This window comes from Sciurus vulgaris (assembly GCF_902686455.1).
Source record: "Sciurus vulgaris genome assembly, chromosome: 7".
Taxonomy (NCBI): domain Eukaryota; kingdom Metazoa; phylum Chordata; class Mammalia; order Rodentia; family Sciuridae; genus Sciurus; species Sciurus vulgaris.
This window is the reverse complement of record NC_136467.1, coordinates 7,476,989-7,489,189: the sequence shown is the minus strand read 5'-3', so window position 1 is coordinate 7,489,189 and position 12,201 is coordinate 7,476,989. Positions and strand designations below refer to the sequence as shown.

At 39.1% G+C, this 12,201-nt stretch overlaps 1 protein-coding gene across 6 annotated transcripts in view; it reads left to right on the top strand.

Annotated features, from left to right (window-relative positions):
• The window catches only part of MAP3K4 (mitogen-activated protein kinase kinase kinase 4), a 106,813-nt gene that overhangs the window by 48,750 nt on the left and 45,862 nt on the right, over nt 1-12,201 (top strand). For all 6 annotated transcript variants that reach the window (XM_079147939.1, XM_079147937.1, XM_079147938.1 and 3 more), the window contains one exon: nt 1,685-3,048. In XM_079147939.1, coding sequence (XP_079004065.1) covers nt 1,685-3,048 — 1,364 coding nt within the window. The remainder of the gene's footprint in view (nt 1-1,684; nt 3,049-12,201) is intronic.

Here is a 12,201-nt window from a genome sequence, read left to right as displayed (position 1 = left end):
ATCTTACAAGGTAAACTTAACAATACTTGTGTATATACATATGACCTACAAAAATTAGTTTTTCAGGCCTTCTAAAATGAGATTATATCTGTACAAAAAAAAATTATGACCTTGCTTCGGTCCTTTCAATTGTTGACATAAAGATTTAGATTAAGTATTTTCATGGTCTGTAACTTTATAAATATAGCATAAATTTGAACATAATGTTTATAGCCAGTCTTCTGGAATTATTAATGTCATCCCAGCAGCTTTCCATTAATTCTGTTTCACTTAGGACCTTTAAGTCATGGAAGAGCATGAACAAATAAGTAAGCAAAATAATTCTTTTTTGTTGTTCACGATTACTTTCAAATTATAAATTTTATGCAAACGTTTTGTGACTATTATCAGTAACGCTATGTATCACATTAATTTTGTTTTTTCCATCCTAAACTTTAAACTAATAAAATTGTTTTTTGTTATATATGATCTTATTTTCTTTGACCCAAAGTTGTTTTCTTGAGATGTACATACTAGTTAATACAACCTTTTGTCTATGTCCTCATTACTTCTATTCTGCACACTTTTCCTGGTTGTTCTTATGCGATATCCTGATGTTAAAGTATATCTCTGTATTCTACAAATTCATTATCTTCTCCCCTGAGCCCAACACCTATGTTTTAGTTACCTATAGACATCTCACAGGGCCCTCAGATTTAGTATGTTAGAAACTAACCTCATTAATTTTTACTTCTAATCCTCATAGTGAAACACTGAGTATATCATTCTCTTTCTTTGTAGGAAAAATATACAGTGAATTTCAAAACTTGGAATTATTAAAACTTTTGCAGTTATTTGAAGGAAATGTGTAATATTTACTGTCCTTGCATTGATTTTGAATGATTTTAGGCCAGTATTAAAGACCAGGCAGATTATATTGAATTAGTCTATGAGTCTTTAGTTTTGTTAATTCATATTTTAACATATTATCACATATTTGTTAGTGGCAAAGAAGAAATAAGGAATTAAACTAAGGTTAATATTTTTGCTTATCTTTTGTCTTCTAGCTTTTTATGAGAATAATGATAGGGTGCCTTAAGAATTCTTTTATCAGGGGCTGGGATTGTAGCCCAGTGGTCGAGCACTTGCCTTGCACTGGGTTCGATCCTTAGCACCACATAAAAATAAATTAAAAAAAAATAAAGATATTTTGTCCACCTACAACTAAATTTTTGAAAAAAAAATTCTTATATTAGTCTACTGTAGTCCAGATTATTGATGCAGAAGATTTGAGCGATTTGCTCTTAACATATTTAGTTCATGACAAAGGCCAAAATTGGATGTTTTTGAGTTCAGGCTCAGTCACCTCTCCCATGTCATTTGTCCCTCTTAAGTTAAAGGCGATAGCTTAAAGAAATTTGATGAAATGGTTTGATAACTGCATTTTGTAGTGTAGAGGAAAACAAGTAGTTTCAGGTTAGTAAGTATGAATTTAAAAGAATACAGCATATATGATGTAGCAAGGAAAATGTATAAAATCTTTTAAAAATGTATTTTGATTCTTTCCGTTTTCAGGCTGTGCATTTCCCACCCCACAATAACAGCATGATAAATATGTGTGAATATCAATTTTTTGAAAATATTGAGCAGCTTCATATTTTAGAGTTATATAATGTTCTTTTTTTTTTTTTTTTTTTTTTAATAGAAAAATTGAATGCACCAAATCAGCCTCCACATAAAGACACTGGGAAAACAGTGGAGAGTGTGGATGAATACAGCTATAAGCAGGATAAAAAGATCCGAGCAACTCTTAGAACAACAGAACGCGATCATAAGAAAAATGTGCAGTGCTCATTCATGTTAGATGCAGTGGGCGGGTCTTTGCCAAAAAAATCGATTCCAGATGTGGATCTCAACAAGCCTTACCTCAGCCTTGGCTGCAGCAACGCCAAGCTCCCCGTCTCTGTGCCGGTGCCTATCGCCAGGACCGCACGCCAGACTTCCAGGACTGACTGCCCTGCAGATCGCTTAAAGTTTTTCGAAACATTACGACTTCTGCTAAAGCTTACCTCAGTCTCAAAGAAGAAGGATAGGGAGCAAAGAGGACAAGAAAATACTTCTGCTTTCTGGTTTAACCGGTCAAATGAACTGATCTGGTTAGAGCTACAAGCCTGGCATGCAGGACGGACCATTAATGACCAGGACCTCTTTTTGTATACAGCCCGTCAAGCCATCCCAGATATCATCAATGAAATCCTTACTTTCAAGGTTAATTATGGAACCTTTGCCTTTGTTAGAAATGGGGCTAGTTTCAATGGTACTTCAGTAGAAGGGCAGTGCAGAGCCCCTCACGGAACCAAGAGTGTGGGTTACTCAACATACCATGAGCACCTCCAGCGCCAGAGGGTCTCATTTGAACAGGTAAAACGGATAATGGAGCTGTTGGAACACATAGAAGCACTTTATCCGTCGCTGCAGGCTCTCCAAAAGGACTATGAAAAATATGCTGCAAAGGACTTCCAGGACAGAGTGCAGGCGCTCTGCTTGTGGCTGAACATCACAAAAGACTTAAATCAGAAGCTAAGGATCATGGGCACTGTTTTGGGTATCAAGAATTTGTCAGACATTGGCTGGCCAGTGTTTGAAATCCCTTCCCCTCGACCATCCAAAGGTAATGAGCTGGAAGATGAGGGTGATGACACAGAGGGAGAATTGAAGGAATTGGAAAGTAGTACAGATGAAAGTGAAGAGGAACAAATTTCCCACCCGAAGGTACCAGAAGTCAGGCAGTCTGTAGACAGCGGCTTCAACGTCCACTCGCGGGACTATGCGTCTAAGAAGCTTGAGAGATTGGAATCTGAGGAGGAGTCCATGGGCTGGGGAGTGGCAGACTACAGCACTGAAGTAGGCTTCAGTAGGCATTGTCTGACTTCTATTTATAGACCCTTTGTAGACAAAGCGCTGAAGCAGATGGGGTTAAGAAAGTTAATTTTAAGACTTCACAAGTTAATGGATGGCTCCTTGCAAAGGGCACGCATAGCACTGGTAAAGAATGATCGTCCAGTGGAGGTAGGTGTCTGTAGGCATTGGTACCATGGTGTCCTTAGTTCTGTCATTTATTATAAACTACAGTGTATGTCATGTTGGTTTTTATGCACTTCCATAAAGCTAATATTTTAAGGCATAAATAGGAGTTACTACAAATTGCACATTTAATCATTTCTATAAAGTACTGTGATAAATGGATCTACGAATCTAATGAATTAAGGTCAAGGTGGTATGTGGAGGGGAAGTCCCACTATATAAATACGGGTTGGAGAAAGATAGGCTAGGTCTAAATAAGGAGGGAGGAAAGTCACAGTCTGGCTGGCCTGCAGAGAAGTTAGTGAGAAAGTCAGTGCATGCTGAGGTCTTTTTAAGTGGATATGGTACTCCCAGATACAGCTTTTTCTCTATTCCGTGAAATAAGCTCATAAGCTTTCTCCTTTGTGAGTAGCATTTCCAGGTTAGGTTACTGTATTTTTAAAGTGATGTGGGTTGTAGAGAAATGTAAAAATGACCAGAGGAAAAAGGTAGACACGCTTTGGTAAAGTTATAGCATTTAGTATAGATGACAGAAATTTAAGGAAAGTCTTGATTATTATTAAATATTTGAATTAGTATGTGAGTATTTTTGTGAAAGCAGTGTGTCATTAGAGGAAGTAGCTTAAAAACAGTAGAGTTTTCATACTTTGGAACCTTAGAGTTCCTTACTTAAGTGTGGCGAAACTAGAAAGGCCACATCATGGGATATTGTTCTTGAGTGTCCAAAACAGTACAAGCAGTTTATCTCTTCTTCTGAGTATGTGTGTTCATCTGCCTGAAATCAGAAGCACTCAGATATGTGAATTCCCTGTACTTGTGTTAGTCTGTGATTGAAATTTTATTAGCCCTGTACACACACACACACGTGTACATATATATATATATATATATATATATATATATGTATATGCTTGTTTTTTAATTGAGTTTATTATGTGATCTGACTTGCTTTGGAGTCAGAAATGATGAAATGGAAGGCACTTCTTTAAGATGGGAATCATAAGAGAATCTGAGTTTGCAAGCTTTTTATTTGCATTCTTATGGCCAGGTCATGAACCTTTAGCATGGGGGGTGGGGTAAGCATTTGTGTAAATATAGCAAGATCTTTCTAAAATCAGTACTTTTAACAGTATTTTAACTTTGTGAATGATGTGCTTAATTTTTTTGATGTACACTTTTTTATTAGAGTCAGCTTTTTTTCCTTGAAATCTGTGGATCACTGTACTATGATTGTATTACAATACCAGTTTCAAAATCAATAGCAAAACTGTAGCTAGGGAATATGAGTTTGTCATATATTTCAAATGACAAATTGGTTACTATGGTTTAGATTTTTGACTAGGTTGTTTTAATTCCATTAAGACCCCTGTGGGCAAGATAGGGTTGGTTTTAGTTTTTAGAAGCACTAGTTCTGAAGTAACGTGAACAACAAAGCCCTGGCAGTGGACCTCATCTCTGACTCACTGGTTCTCCTAGAAGGTGTGGTGGCTGTGATGAAGGCAGGGTGGCCACAATTCTGGCTTTCTGGGAACCGCCCTGCATGTCTCCCAGGTCCTCTTCCTCTGGCCTCCAGGCTCTGTGGCAGGTAAGGAGAGCCACTGAGGGAAGTCATATGCCTCCTTTGGATGGGTTAGAACAAGACGACACTGAGGAGTGCCTTGTGTTATCTGTGAACTTGAGTGGAAAGGGTGTTGTGTACTTGTGACTTGAATCCCCATCAAAGGTATGTTCTTTGATCATCTGAGATTTAGCTCAAGGGATTTCCTTGTTAGGGAAAAAGAGCACTTTCAAAGCTAATGAAGTTGGGAGTTGAGGGCTTTCTACCAGAATCACCTATAGATGGTTTCCTTTTCAAAAAATGAAGTATAGAAGCCTTGGTTGTTTTAAATTGTTAAGTGTCACTTAGTGAAAGAGAAATAGCTAGTAGGAATTCTTCTGTATTGGAGATTAATCCAAACTAACATGATGAGGCCATGAAATCATGATGAACTCAGTGGGAATGGAAGATTTTGTTTTTGTTCCCAATTCAGGAACGTAATTTCTGTAAGGGGAGCTGTGTGTGTGTGTGTGTGTGTGGGTGTGTGTGTGTGAGTGAGTGTGAGTGAGTGAACAGAGAATGGGAATACATGCACACGGCTCTCTTGGGTTTCTTTAGTTGTTTTACCAAGTATGTCAGGGTGAGAGCTACAACTCTGAAGTTCAGTAACTGGTTTCCAGTCCTTGTGGCAGCTCACTCTCACTATATAACTTTGTGAATGGGGTCTGGTAAAAATGTGTATAATAGCACCTCTCAATATCTCACAAGATGGTCATGAGGATTCAGAAAATATTTCACATGGGAAAAATGCTATGCAAGCCATATATATAAACTCTTTACTTTTTAGAAGTTCTGTTATATTTTTTTTCTCCCTTAAATCTGTCAATCAGCATGGGCTTCTTTACTCTTATTATAAAAATAAATTTTAGGAACATCATGCTAAGTGAAATAAGCCGGACTCAGAAAAATCAAGGATAGAGTGTTTTCTTTCATATGCAGAAGCTAGAGCAAGAGGGGGAGTGGAATGTCATAAGGATAGAGGGAAGATCAATGCAGCAGAAGGAGGATGGATGAGAGGAAAGGAGCAGGGACAGGTGTTTTAGCTTTTTCCTCGCTGTGACTAAAAGACCCACCAGAACAATTGTAGTGGAGGAAAAGTTTAAGGGCTCACAGTTTCAGAGGCGCTGGCTACATTCCTCAGGGCTCAAGGCGGGGCAGAAGAACATCATGGCAGAAGAGTGTGTTAGAGGGAATGGCTCACATGATGATCAGGAAGCAGAGTGTCTCCACTTGCCAGATACAAATGTATACCCCAAAACCAGGCCCCAATGCCACACTTCCTCCAGCCTCACCCCACCTGCCCCCAGTCACCACTCAGTTAATCCAATCAGGGAGCAGTTCACTGATTAGATTAAAGCTTTAGCCCAGTCATTTCTCCTCCAAACCTTCTTGCATTGTCTCACATGTGCGCTTTCCAGGGACACCACACTTAACCATAACAGACAAGGAAGGGGAGGAAATGCAGAGTGAATTTAAAAAAATTAGGTATGTGCATATATAGATGTACCACAGTGAATCCCACCTTTATGTGTATCTATAAAGCACCAATTAAAAATAAATGAGTGAAAGGAAGACCACTGGAGTAGGTGAAGGGGAATAAGGGGAGGGAAAAGGTGGGTATTGGGAATTAAATGAAGTAGATTAAACTTCATGTATATATTAAATTATATTATATAAATACTTTATATGAAATATAGTATACTTATAAAGCTATAGCTATATTTTTATATAATAAACATTAAGTATATTAAACTTCATGAATAACTACAATGCCATAATAAAATTTTACAAATAAATTTTAACTTTTAATCTCTGCCAAATAATCATACTTTTTTGGGGAGTGGTACTGAAGGTTGAACCCAGGCCCTGCATATGCTATGCATGTACTCTACCACTGAGCTATTGCTCAGTCCTTTTTAAAATGTCATTTTGTGATGGGCCCTTAAATTTGTGATCTTCCTGTGACAGCCTGTGGAGTAGCTGGGATCACAGTGTGTGCCACTGCACCTAGCCAAACAGTGGTACGCTTAAGGACGTACGTTTCATGCAATATGATCTTTTAGACTTGAGAATGATTTTGTGTTCATTATTGTTAGAAACATCTCGACCAGTAGTCCTACAGGTTGTACAATACACACCTTGTTTTTATGGTTTCTGTGATAATTGTAATGGATATAGAAGAAAGATTTTATAAAGAAGAAATATATTTGTGATATTTGATTTTTCTTATCTGTCTTTATATTTTTATTCTTTTTAATGTAATTATGACATATGATCTTATATTCTTTGAAAGTAAGCTTTATGAAATAATTTTCCTCGAACTTTATTGTATTTCAGAAATCTTTTTTAAAAATTGTAATTAGTGATATTTAAAAACTCTATTGCAGTTTGTTTGGGTAACTGGAAATATCATGCATCATCTTCATGGTTTGTTTGAATTATGAGGGCATAGCTCCCTAACTTTTGTTAATTGACTTCCTCAGAACACATCTCTTTTTCTTTCTTTCTGTTTTTTGGGTTGTTTTTTTTCTTTTTTTTTGTACTAGGGATTGAAACCAGGGGCCCTTTACCACTGAGCTACATTACTGGTCCTTTTTAATTTTTGAGACAGTCTCACCAAGTTGCTTAGGACCTCTCTAAGTTTCTGAGGCTGGCTTCAAACTTGCGGTCCTCTGGCCTCAGCCTCCTGAGTTGCTGGGATTGCAGGTCTAGGCCACTGTACCCCACCTCAAGGCACATTTATAATTACACGGGCAGTTTCCAATGAAGAAGGGATCAGTATCCAAGGTTCACTTGTAAGGCAGTTGTTTGAGGTCTTGAAAATAGGTATCTATTTTAAATAAAATAGATAAAAATAGAAATGGGTTTGTAAATAAGAGACTCTCAGGCTATCACATAAAACTTATTTAAATCTATGTAACTAATAATACCAGTTGAAGTTTTTGTGTCCCCCACCCACACCTCCCGCAGCAAGATCATAATGTAACAGGAAAAATTAGAGAAAGCTCTTCTCCTGTCCTTTCCCGAGATGACCTGGGTTCGGTTTATGTTTCCTCATTTACCTTCCGGTTTTCTTACTGCCTGGGCCTGTGGAGCCGTCTAGAGTCTCTTTGTCCCCCTCCCACCTTGCTGCACTCTGACTTCCTGTATTCAAAGTGTCCTTCACATCCGCTCTTGGGGGTGGTGTCTGGTGGCCGTTCCTGACAAGACCTGCTGGTCTCCCTGTGTAGATGCCCAGCCTTCTTGGGCGCTGCTCCTGTTACGCTCCCAGCCTCCCTTCAGGATCGGTGGGAGTCATCTCAGCGGTGGTGAGCTCAGGGCTGCTTCCCAACAGGGACTTTTGTAATATTATTTACAGTTCAATTTTAGCTTAAAAATTTAAGCAAGAAGCTATATAAACATATAAAAATTATCCTTAATATCAAGATTAGACATTGCAGTTGTATTTTTTTTTTTAATTTATCTTAGAATGATTTTGGCTTCACAGGGAAGTAAAATTCTGTGTTCTTCAACTTCCCTTAATACTGACTTATTAGCTTTGTACATTTGTTAAAATTAATATATTAACATTGGTATAAAATATTGCCAAGTTTCCTGGCAGCAAAAAAAGAGTGTCTGGAGGAAACAGAAACATTCTCTTAGCTAGTTTCAGAATTGCTAAAGTATGTACCCTAGGAGAAATAGATTTACAAACTAGAGTGCAGTGTTACAGTGCACTGGTTGGGGGCTGCCACGCGGCTCACTCCTGTAATCTCAGCAGCCTGGGAGGCTGGGGCAGGAACATTGTAAGTTCAAAGCCAGCCTCAGCAACGTGGTGAGACCCAATCTCTAAATAGAATATAAGAAGAGCTGGGGATGTGACTCAGTGGTTAAGCAAGAACCCTTAGGTTCAATTCCTGGGCCAAAAAAAAAAAAAAAAAAAAAAAAAAAACCTCTTCTTTTTGTCTTCAGCCTTGTAGTGAAGAGTCAGCCTGCTCCCTTCCCACTCCCCAGTGATGTCCTCACACACCTGTGGCGCAGTGACCTTCTCTCTGAGTCTGCCTGCTCTCCTGGCAGCCTCAGCATTCTGGTTGATGTTTTAAAACTTGCATTCTTATAAAATTCTTTGGGCTTTATGCAATTTAAAATGATATGTACTCATCAAATACTTAAGTCACAGTTTGTGATATGGTTTCTAATGTTTATTTTTGTTTTCTTCATGAAACATTTTTCAGAAGAGGAGAAAGATAAAATGAGTGTTTATATTATAGTGTGAGTATAAAATATTATAACTGTCTGACTTTGCATTAGCATACACAATACCCCAGATACTGGAAAGATGTTTGATTACTTTCTTAGTTGCTTTCTTTTGACTTAGAACTGATCATGTAATTGTTATAACTCTAATGGCCAGTGAAATACTGTTTTTGGAGTCAAACAATAATGATGCTATTTTTTTTCTATAAGTACAAGAAACTCTGAAGAGGCTGCCTTTTATATTCGTAGTGGACCAAGCGTGTAGAAACTAGGACATAGGACAGCAACTACCATTTACTGAGACTTCACATGTGCCAGATACAGCAGCTCTAGGAAGTGGTATCATCTCTACAGTTTACAAATACGGAAACTGGTTTAGAGACAGGAGATAACTTTTCCCACATCACTGTGCTGTGGATTGCTAGAGGGAACCAAACCCAGGGTTCTGGGATTCCATCCTTTACGCCAGTGGTTTCCAGACCTGGCTGCACATCAGCATTACCCGGGGAGCTTTAAAAATGCACATACCTCTGCCCTTGGATGCGTGCAAATCCGAGTCTCCCTGCACAGGACCTGAGATCGGCATTTTGAACCTGTTGTGGGCCGGCCAGCACCAGTGCCCTCCAAACCAGCTGCGCATCCTTTGTTAGCCCCCAGCACGCCCTTGCCGCTGCTTTGGGATCCCTGTTTACTGTGCAGCTACTGTGGTCAGCCTTTTTTGTGCCAGTCATCATCTGAACTTCTTATTGAGTGACAGACTAGCAAGCACATCCTTCTCATTTGTCTAGAGTTTTCTGAAACAGACTTAGGTGAGGTCTAGCAGGAGGTGGCACCGCTTGTTCTGATGGCAGTGAGCCCGCTGAATTTTAACCGATGGGAGGTCAGAGGCAGGACAGAGCCGCTAGGCTTTCTGGAGAACTGGATCCCGTGGTAACAACACAGCAGCAGTCACGTGACGATGACAGCTAGTGCATATAGTATTAGGTGGACACTGCCATGTACCTGAGGTGAGGAGGGTCAGGTAGCGCCGGCCAGGTCGCACAGCCAGGGAGGCACAGCCAGGGCGTGAAGCAGAGCTGTGTGCTGCCAGCGTGCCCGGCAGTGCTGCTCACGTTTCTTCCCACGGGTTGTTCTAAGAAAATCGAGGAAAAAAGAGTGTGTGTGTGTGTGTGTGTCTGTCTGTCTGTCTGTCTATATTATTTAGTGACTAGCTAGTATTTGAAAATGGGAAGATTTCACATGAAAATCTGGGCTTTTGTTCCCCCTAGGAATTGTGGGGGCTGGGCAGCCCCGGGTGAGCCTTCCTACCTGGTCTGTCCTAGCTGGAGGTGACTGTGCCCCCGAGCGGGAAGGGTAACATACAGACTTTGAAAAAATCTCATCCTTTCTTTATTTGAAGACAATTTCCTTTCCTTTTATTTATTGGACTGTATGAAGAAACAAAGTTCCTGTCTGTCCTGCTCTGTCTGTGAGGCTTTTCTCTGCTTCAGTAAACTTGTATCTTCGTTACATAATGCATTTCATTTTCAGAAACAGAGGTGAGAATGCTGTCCACGCTTCCCACAACTGTGGCCTCCCCACAGGCCCTCCACATGGCTGATGCCACCTACCAGCTGCATGGTGTTCGCTGTCACAGTGCGTCACAGCTTGTTTAACCATTCACTCCTGATGGAAATTTGTTTTCTTTTATAAATAACGTGGTCACAAACATTGTACATGCCCCTTTATGAACTTACTGTGTTTTTTGTAAGAATGGTTAGTTGAGATTAAATTACAGTCACAGGGTGTGCACACTTATTGACACCTTTGATAGATACTGCCAAGTGGCTCTTTAATAATGCCACTCATTTATACTCTCCTGAATAGTTTAGGAGAAACCCCATTTTTCTTCACGTTTGTAACCATCATCAACCAAAAAAACCGTAATTTCATTTTAGTCTTTAGTTCCTTTTATTTGTGGTGACTCTGAGGGTGTTTTTCATGCTTGTTGGACACAGTTGATATCCTCTGATTTTTCATGTTGTTCATTTTCTGTTGGGTTGTCTATTGATCTGTTGAAACTTCATATTATTTATTTTTCTGTGGTGGCTGAAAATTTTTTTATTATTATTTTTTTTTAGCTTATGCTTTCACTATTATGTTAGCCAACTTTTCATCACTATAAGAAAATACCTGAGATAATTAACTTATAAAGAAAAAAAGTTTATTTTGGCTCACAGTTTTGGAGTGTTGCCTCCAAGATTGAGTGGACTCATTGCTTTGGGCCACCGCTGGGGGTGCCACATGGGAATGGCATAGAGTGTGTAGCAGAGCAAAACTGCTCACTTCATCACCAGGAAGCAAAGGAGAAAAGGGGGCCTGGGTCCCACAGTACCCTCTGGGTGTACACAGTAGTGACCCAAGGACCTCCCACAAGGCCCCTTCTCCTGAAGCTTTATAGCACCTCCCAAAGCACCATTCTGGGGACCTTTGGTGGACAGGATCCGAACGATAGCAATTATATAAAAATTTAAATTTTATGTAGTCATGTCTGTTACTGTTCTATGACTATCTTGTGTATGTACATCTATTTTTTTCTTACTTTTAAAATACATTTTATTTTTTATTATGGAAAATAACATATTCTTTAAGAAGCCTAGTTCCTCTGATAGGGATAGTTAATCTTTTAAAAATTTAGGATTTTTTTTTTAATATAAACTTTTAGGGTATGCAGTTTTATTTATTTTTAGTATGAGATGAGACTGGACACCTGAGGAATTTTCAGGAAGCAGGTTTATTTAAGCTGCAGAGTCCCAGAGGGGCTAAGCTTAAAAAAATCTTTGGACTGCGAGTCTGGAAACTCTTTTCGATGTATACTAATTGGAGTGGTTACATGGCTGTGGGTGGGTACATGCCAGTTGCTCTCTGTCCCATATTTTAGGTCAGGTTTCATAAGTTTTTACCAAGGAAAACAGAAATAGTAACTTTTTGCACAGCAACAAGCTTGAGACAGAGTCTGTCACACCTTTTGTATGCAAACCTGGCATTTACAAAAAAGAAGAAGCTTCAGACCACATTGAGCTCTCTGCAGAACTCTTGTAAAATCCTGTTGACAGAATTTTGTCTGAATTTTATAGAGCTTTAAATAAATATTTTTTTCTGAGATTATGATACCAGTAGTGGTGGTGGGGGGAATCTTTCATTCCCTACCCTGACCACATTTATCACAAGTAATCATTTTAAAAATTATGGGGATGCTTTAGAAATTCCTGCATTTTAGGGAAACCCAAGTATAGTCCGTATTAATTTAAATGCAGGTATATGTG